Source organism: Tupaia chinensis, unplaced genomic scaffold (assembly GCF_000334495.1).
Source record: "Tupaia chinensis unplaced genomic scaffold, TupChi_1.0 Scaffold143064_1, whole genome shotgun sequence".
Taxonomy (NCBI): domain Eukaryota; kingdom Metazoa; phylum Chordata; class Mammalia; order Scandentia; family Tupaiidae; genus Tupaia; species Tupaia belangeri.
Window position 1 is genome coordinate 1,277,049 of NW_006202908.1, and position 12,251 is coordinate 1,289,299.

At 55.1% G+C, this 12,251-nt stretch overlaps 1 protein-coding gene across 1 annotated transcript in view; it reads right to left on the reverse strand.

Annotated features, from left to right (window-relative positions):
• FHL2 (four and a half LIM domains 2) overlaps positions 1-11,728 on the reverse strand; it is a 23,909-nt gene extending 12,181 nt beyond the window's left edge. Inside the window, exon 1 of the mRNA XM_006163789.3 lies at positions 11,532-11,728. Coding sequence (XP_006163851.1) covers positions 11,532-11,687 — 156 coding nt within the window. The 5' untranslated portion in view covers positions 11,688-11,728. The remainder of the gene's footprint in view (positions 1-11,531) is intronic.
• Between the last annotated feature and the right edge of the window lie 523 nt (positions 11,729-12,251).

The window sequence follows — 12,251 nt, forward strand, 5'->3', positions numbered from 1 at the left end:
TCTCTCTCTGGTGATTGCGTGTACCCTCTGGCAAACAAACAAACACACACACACAAACAACCTAAACGACAACTCCACAGAACCCAGGAGAGCAAGAGGCTCAGATGGGTGTGACACATGGATACAGGGGAGGTGGGGGGCAGGGGGCAGGAGGGACAGACAAGGCTCAGATGTGAGAGGCGTTGAGAAGGTGGAGCCCGCACTGCTTAGTAAAGGGGGCACAAGAGGAATGAGTCCAGGAGAGAGTCACGTGGGCTGTGTTACTGGAATAATAACCGATTCACGGCCCGCTTTTTCTCCGAAAGGACGGCTTTCCATTGCTGCCTCTGCTCAGACCCCCAGCTCTAACCCCACTCCAGCACGCATGCATTAATGAGGTAGAAACAGAATTCCAGGCCACAGCGGTTTCTGGGCCAGCTCCCAGGCTCAGGTGTCCTGAGCACCGCAGGGGAGCGTGGGTGAGCGTGGCCGTGGGGACTGAGGACAGCCTCTGCAGGACGTCGTCCTGTGATGGAGCCCGCAGTTACGCCGAGTGTAGGGTGTGAACGCACGCGTCTTGCACTGCATGAGAAGGTCCTGAAACAGCTGGTCCTCAGGAGCCCAGCCCCTGCTCTCAGCGGTCCTTGGATGTAGGCTCTGCCCCTTGGGGACCAGGGGGACGCCTTACTGAAATGCTGGGGCCTCTCCATCTTTGTCAGCCCAAACTGAGGGGTGAACACACAGCAGCAAGGGGTGCAAGGGACTGACCCACCTGTTGCATTTTTAGCTTCAAGTATTTTCAGACATTTAGAAGGAAAATGACCTGTCCTTTACTGATCCTTTCGACAAACGAAATGAAGCACAAACCTCCTTGATTCGAGTTCATGTTTACATGGGGACTTCAAAAACCGTGTGGAAAGATGGAATTACAACGCAAGTTGATTTGGGTGCAGAAAACTCAAGTCCACACAGTTTCCCCATAGTACGCATTTCCCATGACCCTTTGAAGGACCCCTTATGTAAGGGGCCGCAGAGCCCATGAGGTGCCCGTGTCCTCACTGTCATTCAGGACTAGGCGTGTCACCGACTCTGGCCAAGGCACGCTCCAGCCTCACAGAGCACTGTGAGACATCGGTGACGGTAAGTACCCCGTGCGCCGAGTTCCAGACAGTGCTCAGCCACACAAGGGAGCTACGGCTGGGGCTGGGTGCCTTTCTCTAACCGGCTGTCACACAGCCGGTGCCTAGCTGAGCCAGGCTGCCCGTTCAAGTCCTTGTGACTCGTACCAGGAAAATCCTGGCAGGGCCTGGGCTACTTCTGCTCTCAAAAACGTACCCTTCCGTGTATGTGTGAAAACCTGCACTCTCATAACTTTTTTCCCCTTTTTTAAAAGTTTTCGCTATAGGGTGTGTGCACTCACTGGAGAGAGACGGAAATAGAGACAGAGAAAAGGGAAAGTGAGAAATCACCCTCGTGGGGGGATGTCTACACCACAATCCCTCCTTCCGTTTCCTCCTGGGATTTGGGGCACGCACACACACATGCCCTGGGTGATTTTCAAGCCGCCAGGTCTGGGGCTCGAACTGCAGAGTTGGGATCCAGCTTCTTTAACCTCCATGCCACCTGCTGGCCCTCATAACTTTTAACCCTGTACCTCGTATCCAAAAAGGTGCCGTTCAGCACTGCCCTCGTTTAGACTTTAAACTGTGGGTGGAAATAAGCAGTTCTGCAAGACTATAATGAGGTTTATTTCTAAGCACAAATCTGAGTGACCTAGGCCAGAGAAGAGGCAAAACACGCCCTTCTCTCAGGGTGACCAGGTACAGGGGTTCCTTTAATTCCATTTCAAGAATAAGAGAATTTGGTGAAGAGCTTCCTATTGGCCTGGCCCATAAAGGCAGGGCATGTGGAAGGGGAGCTTGTAGGTTTGGGATAAGGGCCTTGTGTACAGTCCCAGAACACTGTCCCAGGACAGGGTGTTGGACAGTCCTGTTATCAATGAGTCAAAATGGTCTGTTAGTGATTGTGGGCGTGACTCACCCATTACCTGGGTACTAGGCCAGCCACAGGATGTAGGAAGATTTCTGTTATCAAATGGGTCAAAATGGTCTGTTAATGATTGTGGGTGTGACTCACCCCAGGCCCTCAGAAGGGATTTTTAGAAACAGGAAAAAGCAACCAGACTTCTGTCCTCAGAATAAACCATTTAAAACCCGGTCCAATAAGAATAGGAATCAGCCTAACTTATGAAGAGTTTGTATTTATGAGACCAGCAGTTAGAGTAACGGCTATGTTGCTGGACTCCCATGTAGTTGACTGCGGTTCGAGTCCAGGACCCGGTGGCTTAAACTCACAACGGAGGCGTGCGCACGTGCACGCGCGCGCGTGCGCGCGCGTGTGTGTGTGTGTGTCGCACGTGCACGCGCGCGTGTGTGTGTGTGTGTGTGCCCAAGATCCCGAGAGGAGCATAGAGAAGGGACTGCGACGTGGCCATCCCCCCGGTGGGTGATTTCTTGCTTTCTGTCTCTCTCTGTCTGGTGAGCACATGCGCCAGACAAAAACCTCTCCAAAAAAATAAGTGTTTGTATTTTTGAACATGTTATTACTGGCATAATGCTGATTGTGGAATGAATACATAATAAAAATTAATCTTCTATGGAAAATATGGCAGTTCCTTGAAATGTTAAAAACCCAGTAATTTCATTTTGGGGTACATGCCCTAAGGAATTAAGAGCAGGGACTCGAAGAGTTATTCATGCACCTGTGTCCCTCGTGTCCCCAGTAGCCAATTGCCACCCCTGAGAGGTGGAAGCAGCCCAAGGGTCTACTGATGGATGAATAGAAAAGCAGCCTGTGGTCTAGCCATGGAAAGTCCAGGGCATTCCAAAGGAAGTTCTCAGGGGCCAGCCGGTGCTGGGGGCTATGGTGCGGGACTCCCACATGGCGATTCGAGTCCCGGACCCGGCAGCTTATGAGCTGTGCCAGCAGCTGGAATGGAGATGAAAGAGGCTGGATTCCTATGGCCGACTGTGAGGTCAGAGTTCCAGCCCTGGTGGCTTGAAAAGCACGGCAGGCATGTTTCCCCCAAATACCACGAGCACAACAGAGGAGAAAGGACTGCAGCCCGGCCAGCCCCACTGGGGTGATTTCTCTCTCTCTGGCAAGTACACATGCCCTATAGCAAAACAAAAATAAAACAAAACAAACAAACAAAAACGATAACACGGGCAATGGTTCGCTGAGGGCATTTCAGCACAAGTACAAAAGCCAGTTCTGGTTATCCCACAGCAGGCGAGAGCTTTTCCAGGAGCCAGCGGGGTTCCCCTGCGGAGACAAGTCCCATCACAAAGGACTGCTCTTGTGGAAATGCTTTCCCGGGTCAGTGAGTCCCCACCAGCCCTGGGCACGAAGTCCAGAGAGGCAGGCAGAAGGGAGGGAACAGAGGTGGTGTCTTGGAAGAGGGTCTGCCACACAGCGGAGGAGGAGTCACACGTTGTCCGGGAAGAGAGGAAAGAAAATACAAGTTCGAGATCAGCCTTTTGAGGCCGACTTGCGAAGAAGATGGGGGAGAAAACTCCAAGGCCAAGTCATGAGTGGGAAGCCACCAGGTGTCACCACTACCTGCACCCAGGTCAGTGGTCCCCAGACGGAGGAGACAGTGCGCCACTGTGACGGGGTGATCACAGAAAAGCTGGTCAAAAGGACGCCCTGGGCAAAGGCCTGCAGAAATGCCACTTTCCTGCACTCACCACTTCTGGCATGAAAACACAGCAGTGGAAGTTTAAGACCAACCTGCTGACAGACATTTGACGCTTGAAGTGTCCTCCGAACGCGGCTCCTATGGGCATGTGGCTGCAAGACCTGTAGGACTTCTGCAGGCCTGGCCTGAGCTCCAGCTCCTTGTCCCTGCCCTCCCGGGATGACTTCCTTCACCCAGGACTTCTGCAGGCCTGGCCTGAGCTCCAGCTCCTTGTCCCTGCCCTCCCGGGATGACTTCCTTCACCCAGGACTTCTGCAGGCCTGGCCTGAGCTCCAGCTCCTTGTCCCTGCCCTCCCGGGATGACTTCCTTCACCCAGGGCGCCTGCCACTTCCCCTCCAATCACAGCTCCAAGTGCCCGACCCAGGGACCCTCTCGCTTGCCCTGTGCCCGGGTTGACTTTCCCCTTCAGGCTGGCATGGACTAGACGCCCAGCAATGCCCCTCAGCACACCCTCCACCAAGGAAGGCCAGGCTGGGCACGCAGTGACCGGGGTCAGCCCCAGAAGCAGGAGTCGGGGGTGCTGGACATGGTGCAGAGGTACAGGCCTTCTGCAAGGCCGACCCGCGAGCGAGATCCTGTGACCCAGGGTCACATCCGGAGACCTCCCTGAGTCCACGCAGCAGGCACATGCCCATGTCCTGGGCTGGTGAGGTGGGGGTGGATCTCGGCATGGAGACAGTTTCAGGGAGTGCAGTCTTTCTCACTCACGAGAGAGGTAAGTAAATAAACTTAAAACCAAAGCAGGCCAAAAAGGAAAAGAAAGGAGCCAGCGTGCCTCATGCAGACGTTTTCTGTGAGGGAGGCTGCGACTCTGGGCCGCTGGAACTCACTGGCCGCTGCCTGGCCCCTGCACACACGCACCCCTGCAGGGACGCGCAGTCATGCCGAGCGGCTCACTGGACAATGTCTGATGATTCCCAACCTTCGGACAGAAACTCTTCCCTGAAGATAAAAACTGACGAGGTGTTCTTGTGTTGTGTGTCTAGTGAATAAAAACAATCACGACACCAGCTCGCGTCGCTGTGGCCGGCGGGTCCCCAGTGGGAACAGAATCGGCTCATGGCGCCGTTCCAGCTGCAGACGGAGAAAGGCTACAGACCTGGGCCGACACCCGAGCGTTTGCTGCACACAGGCAGGGTGGGAGCCGAGGGCCCACTCTCCACACATCTCCGTCAACCCTAGCCTGCTGCCCTTCCAAGACCCCAGGAACACATGCTGAAATGCCTTGAGGTTAAACTCGGGGGCCCCAGGGCCAGGCTGATCACATTCGAACCCTGGTCCTGCCGTGCACCAACTGCATGACCGCGGGCCAGTCGGCGAGCCTCTCTGAGCCCAGACTCCGCGGTGTGACAGGAGGGAGGACCGTCTACTAGCTGTGCCGGCTGACCGCGCTCACACGTGGAGAGCATTTGTCACAGCCACTGGGAGAGTGCCACCTCCCAGGGAGTGCCAGGATAGCCCCGATTCGGATCACAGCTCGGAATGGAAACAACTGCCTCAAAGTGGCACTTGCCGAAATGACACTTCCTTACAGAGACGGAAACATTCATTAGAATTTCCACCATCTATTTTCAAGTTGTTTTTTTTTCCTTTTTTATAGGGCATGTGCTCTCACTGGAGAGGAGAGAGAGAGAGAGACCGTGACAGGGAGAGTGAGCAATCACTCCTTGGGTGGATGGTCACATTGCCATCCTTCTCCGCTCTCCTGGGATTCTGCCCACTCGCACACACGTGCCCAGCCTGATTTCCAAGCTGCCAGGTCTGGGAGTCAGACTGCAGTTAGCCCTGTGGGAGTCCAGGGCCTGAACCACCACGCACCTGCTGGCCCTAAATCCGCCCCCACCCCGTCCAAGCTCTCGGACCCTAACTGCCACTCTACTGTTGCATGGTGCTTTTCAATCTCAGCCCTTTTAAGTCTAACATCCTTTTAAAGCTTATTTATCTATCTCTTCCAGTAATGGGGCAGGAGAGTGTTAGGGAGAGGCTGCACCCTAGTCTCAGCACCGTGATCCACCCCAGCCTCGGCCAGCCCAGACCCTGGGCACACGTGTGCCCACTTTCTCGGGGGCAGGGGGACTTTTTGGACATAAGCCCCACATGTAGGTTAACCCCACAGAGCCTTGCATTTTACCACTGTGCCACCAGATCTCCCTAAACTCCTTTCCTTAATTCTTCCCTATTCGGAACCACACGATCTAAGCTGACAGATGAGCAGGGCTAACGTCACGAGGCTGCCAGCTGTCTTCTGCCACATTCCCGGTGCCCTGCACCTCCAGTGCCCAACAGAGCTAACCGTCAGCCCCTTAGCCAGCTGGCCCACGTCTGTGCAGCCTCCCTGTCTGCTGAGGTTCCCTCTCGCACGGCTCTGCACCCTGGTCTGAGCAGCCCGTGGCCGTGGGATGCCCTGCCCCTCCTCTGCCACAGGGCTGCAGGGCTCGGCTCCACTCGCACCTGCTCCGCGACGCTCCAGGCCAGAGCGATGGGGCTGAAGGGAAGCGCGCCCCACGTGCATCACCCCCGCCTCTCAAATCTAACCAAGCAGCAAGCGGGTCCCCCACAGTGCTTCCCCAGGCACTGAGTGTGCACTCTCTTTAGAAGTCTGTGTTCAGTGGAACCAGCAGATGGTGTAATGGTTATGTTGCTGGACTCCCACGTAGTCGACTGTGGTTTGAGTCCTGGACCTGGAGGCTTAAAACATATACCGGGTGCATGTACGTATGTGCCCAAAATCTTGAAAGAAGAATGGAGGAGAAGGGATTGTGGCATGGCCATCCCCCCTGGGAGGTGACTTCTCGCTTTCTGTCTCTCTGTCTCTGTCTTTCCAGTGAGTGCACACATCCCAAAGCAAAAAATGTCTCTAAAAAACCAAGAACAAGTCTGCATTCAGTTAATACAGTACTTCAGGGGCAGCTTCCTCCAGGACTCACGTGTCCCACAAGCAGGAAGTGAGGAGGGGAGGCGACTGTGATAAACACTGCTGGCACGGACCCCCTAGGCACGCTGGGCAGTACTTTCGGTCAACTCGCTGGTCCCTGAGTCTTGGGGGGGGGCAGGATGTCAGTCATGTAGCCCATGGGGCTTGGGGATAGATGGGAAAAGCCCCCAAAGTTGAGAAGCCACAGCCGATTGTAAGTTTAAGGTCAGATTCATGCAGCAGAGTCCACACTGCACCATGTGGGAATCTGTGAAGACCGAGTGCCACGGGGCCCTTTCATCTCAGCTCCAGACGTTTAGCTCCGGCTCTTGGTCCCCGTCCCCCATGAGCAGTTAAGATGACGATAGCAGAGGCAGCCATCAGATGCCGACAGGCCCGGGATGGAAGTCTCGGGCAGGAAGGACGTGCTCTATGAGGCCGACCCACCTGGGAGGACTCCCTGAGTGCACAGGGGTGCGTGTCCTGATCTGGGATGACGGGACGGGTGGATGGTGACGTGGGGACCCCGTTGGGGATGTCCCCCCGTCTCTCTTGCTTGTAGAAAGATGTATCTTTCTATGTTTTTCTATGAAAAGGAAAATGTCTTGACTTTTCCGATGACCTAATAAATAAACTTAAAAAATAAGTATAAACTCACTGACAGACTCTTTCAAGAGCTTTGAAATGTCCTAGAAATATCTTGGTTTTAATGTCCTCTAGGGAGAAGTTACACAAAAAGAAAGAAAAAACTCTTTTACACTTCCCAGAAAAAATACCCAGGCTATCTCTGCTCCCAGAACTGTCAGAAACTGCAGTAAAATGTTGATAAACATGTAAGACTGAACCCAAACCCTTCCTTTCAGATCTTATACTTTTCCAGCTCAGAGACATTCCAAACACAGGGCGTGCTTGTGGTCTGGGTCCAAACGGGCCCGCCGAGACGTCGGCTGGACCCGGGGCTGCGTGGTCTGACGGGACCCTTCACCTCTCGGCTAACTGGAGGCGGCCCTGGGCAGCAGGGTCACCCCAGGCAGAAGCCGGCTGGCTCTCAGCCTCCCTCCTGGGCCGCGAGAAGTCCAGCTGCCGATTTCCCAAGCCCGGTGTTCCCATCCGCGACGCCATGTTACGTGGAGCCTCTACTCCTGCTCAGCATTCTGAAAAGCGCCCTGTGCCCGGAGGCCACCAGGTGAGCGCGTTCCCAGCTGTACACGCGTCCAAGCCGTTACAGCAGGTGCTGGGTGCCGGGCGGTGGTGCAGCACCCTGGGCAGTCCCACATCGGAGGCCCCTGGCTCACGTCTGCGGGAGGGGCCTGTGATTCGTGCTGGCTGAGGCTGGAGGGGTGGGGTCAGAGCGAGACCGAGCAGGGGGTCTCTCCCTGCCCTAGCTCTTTCTTTCACTCATGGAAGATAAAATGAAATATTCTACAAAAAATAAGGTGTGACCATCAATGTGATGTTTCCAGGGTTGTGATTTTTCCCCCCACAGGGCACGTGGACTCGCAGGAGTGAAAGACAGACACAGTCAAAAAGGAACATGAGAAATCACCCCCCAGGGGGGATGGTCACGCCGCAATCCCTTCTCCTCCATTCTCCTCTCGGGATCTTGGGCATGCACGCACACGCGCCCGGCATGAGTTTAAACCACCAAGTCTGGGACTCAAACCGCAGTTGGTCATGTGGGAGTCCAATGCCTTAATCGCCATGCCTCCTGCTGGCCCCGTGTTTCCTATTAATTAACTACGCAGCTGGAAAGAGTCCACAGAAACACCCCGAGCCTCCCACCTGCAGCACAGTTACCTCGCCCGAAGGGCCAGGAGAACAGTAAGGATGGTCAGTGACAGTCACCTCATTCTCACAGGACAGCCGCGAACCAAATCCACCCCCGAGCTGGGAACTACAGACCGGATCCCTCCTGAAGCTGCAGGGAGGACACAGAACCCTGCCTCGTCTGGGCTCAAATTCTCCTTGCCTGCTCCCAAACCTGGAACGCTGCCAAGATTCCCAACCTCTCCAATGCTTAATGGCTTCTCCACAAAATGAAGTGGAAGTGTCCCTCCCGTAGGTGTGAGGAGCTGAGGTCGTGCAATGAAGGCACACGCAGGGACTTGCTGCCACAGGGTGGGCTCCATGCGCTGCTGCTGGACGCTAGGCCCCAAGTGCTAGTTTTAGATCGCGGGTGGCTTCGTTCATCCTTTCTTCCCTCTTCACAGCACCCTCCGAGGTACGGGGCTGGGTGGGCGTGTTAGACTGTCCAGTGTCACGGCACTGCTAGCAGTGATGTGGAAAACGGAAACTCTGAACTGGGGTGTGTGAAAGTCGCCCAGCTGTTAAACGCGTGGAAGGGGCAACCATTGCTGTAGGTATTGGCCAGCCTTTTGTCCATTACTTCCCTGAAGTTCGGAAGTCCAGAGCTTAGATAGATCCCAAAAGACACCTGTGATCGGTCTGCAAAAATGAGTTTGCTAGGATCAACAGGCGTCCAGGAAAAATGTCAGGGAGGGTGTCATGTTAGAGGATCATAGTATTTTGTCAGTGTGAACTGTTCCCGGCTCTCCCACTGGCCTTATGATCAGTGATTTCCACCCTGTGAGATGACAGCCTTTTCTCGGGGTAACTGACAGGAATACACTTGAGTGGCGACACAGAATCGGGGATCTAAGGGCCAGGAGAGCTGGCTCTGAAGGCGTGTCTGGCTCATTCGAGAGTCAGTCCTTACTCTCAAAATCAGCCTCACGCCCTTCGGCTTGCCAGTCTTTTAAAATCACTCACACAAATGTGACTTTCAGGGAGAGAGTGAAGGGAGGCCCATTGTGGCTATACTTCTGTTTTCTGTAAAGTTAATTTCTTCCACGAGCAAGAGAAACAGAGACAGAGAGACGGCACCCACCAGGGTCTTGCTGCCGCTATGCACCCCCAGCTCCAGTCGGCCTGGGTCGCGGGCAAGTATGTGCCCAGCACACCAGAGGCGTCTCTGGGCTCACACCCAGAACCCTCCTACATGGCCAGCCCCAGGCAGCCTCACATTTCAGCGCCGTGTCACCATCTGCCCTGGCCAGACTACCTTAAAAGTGAGCGGGGACCAGCAGAGGGTGTAATGTTTACATTGCTGGACTCCCACATTGTCGACAGCGGTTCTAATCTCAGACCCGGCAGCTTAAAACTCACGCCGGGTGCATGTGCGCGCGAGCCCAGAGTCCCGAGAGGAGAATGGAGGAGAAGGGACTGCAGCGTGGACATCCTCCTGGGGGGTGATTTCTTGCTTTTTGTTTCTCTGTCTCTCTGTGACTGCATGTGCCCTATAGCAAACATTTTCCCACCCAAAAAAATAAAAAAATACAAGTAAAAAAATAAAAGTGAGTGTCCAGGACCAGCAGGTGGTGTGGTGGTTAAAGTACTGTATTCCCACATGGCCAACTGCATTTCGAGTCCTGGACCTGGTGGCTTGCTTTCTAACTTTCTCTCTCTCTCTGGTGAGCACCCATGTCCTGAAGCTAATTTAAAAATTACAATCATGATAAATACAAATTATATAAATAATATTTTTAAAAAGGTGACCACCAGACCTGTTGGTTCAGTGGCTCTGACAAACCTACAGTCTGCTGGGATTTTTGGCTTTGTTTTCTTTTTGGCTTTATTTTCTGAAATAATGGAAGCTCTTTGCCACCGTTGCTTCCTCCGCTTGAATGTCAAGAAAACCATTGCAAACACTCAAAACCCCGACTGGTAAGACCTAACTCCAGCCGGACATCTTGTTTGGTTCCAGAGCGTGGAAAATCACATAGCCTGACCGCACATAGCTCGGGGCGGCCGTCTGGGTTGAAAAGTTCAGTGTGATTAACTCCTGACCGCAGAGCCTTGGTCGGGCCATCCGGGGAACTCTTGTTTACTCACTGTAAAGTCATCTGAGGAAGGAGGGCTGGCTCTCAGGTCTTTCCACTAAATCACAGAGACCATCAGCGACTCTGCCCTGTTCTCATTTCAGCCCCGGTCACCGACGATGACCCTCGAATATCCCCACAGCCCCTTTCCCGGCGCAGGTGTTCTTCGGCCCTTCGCCTACCCGCGCCTTTCTCTGCCAGGTAAAGCCGTGGAACATAATTATGCGTTTCTCTGCCTACTCGTCCTCAACGTGGGTATTTACATTGCCGTTTCCATCATGAACATGGACAGGGCGAGGGCCCTGGGAGGGACGCGGAAAACTGTTAGAAGACTCAGGACGTTCGAGAAGCCAGGTGAAGCCTGGAGTTGACAGTGACAGCCGCCAGTGAAAGCGTGAGCCCCCCACCACACATCACAGCGACGCTGCGGAGCAGGCGGCTGCTTCGCTGCGCTCTGTACTCGTGGAGCTGAGCACAGAGAGGTCAGGCAACCGGCCCCGGTCCACACAGCTGGGGAGACGCCGAGCCCAGGCTACAACGGGCATCCTCTCCCCATCACAACACCTGCAGCCTCGACCTGGGGGGCTCCGCGCCCGCCGTCCCCGGAACCAATCCGGTCCGCTCGCTCCACGCTCGCTCATCGCGTGCTCACTGGGCGGCACCTCTTCACCGCAGGGCAGCGCGAGGCCAGCGCCGGGCAGGACGGGCTGCCCTGAGAGCGGTGGGACTGGGGTGCGGGCGGGCAGAGACGGTCCCTAAGAACTAGCACAGAAGCTGGGCACACAGGTCGGCCGGGCGCTGACCAAGCGGGGACAGAGACCCACGTGGCGGGACGGCAGCGGCTCCCGGGGCTCCCAGCAGAGGGCGCTCCAGAGTGTCCTTGCTGAGGACGGGTCGGGACTCCAGCAAGAGGCACACAGAAGGCCCCGGGCGCGCGGCGGAGCCCTGGGTGGGGGTAGCCGAGCAGTTGCCGGTTGCCCGGGAGCCGCAGGCACGTACCTTGCAGTCACAGCTGATGAGCTTCCCGCACTCCTCGCAGGTGCTGGCGAAGAGGGCGTCGAAGCAGGCCACGCAGTAGGGGCTGTCCTCCCGCAGGACGTACTTCTTGCCGAAGAGGGACTCGGCGCAGTGGTGGCAGTCGAAGCGCTCGGTCATCTTGACACCTGCGTCAGCGACCTGTCACAGAGAAGCCAGTTCCCAGTCAGCAGTCTCCCAACGCCACACCTACAGAGGCGTTACTGTGCAGCGTCCTCAGCCGAGAGGCAGCCATTTCCTCCGGGTGAATCATGGAAACCCGCCCGGAAGGGTAATGACCCTCAGCGGTACACTCCCCCCCATCCAGGGCAGTTCTGTGTTTGGATGCATTGCATTTCTTTATAAGCACCAATCATTATTTTTTAACTTAATTTTTTTAAGAAAGATTTTTGCAACAGGATGCATGCACTTGCCAGAAAGACAGTGAGACAGAAAGAGAGGAATCACTCCCCACCCCACGGGGGCATGGTCACACCGCAATCCCTTCTCCTCCATTCTCCTCTCAGGATTTTGGGCACGCACACACATGCGCCTGGCGTGAACCTTAAGCCCCTGGGTTTGGGACTCGAACCGCAGTCGATTACGTGGGAGTCTAGCGACGAAACCGTTACGCCATCTGCTGGTCCCATAAGCACCAGTCATTGATGTCCGTGTCCACAAGCGACTGGAATTCTGGATGCAGAT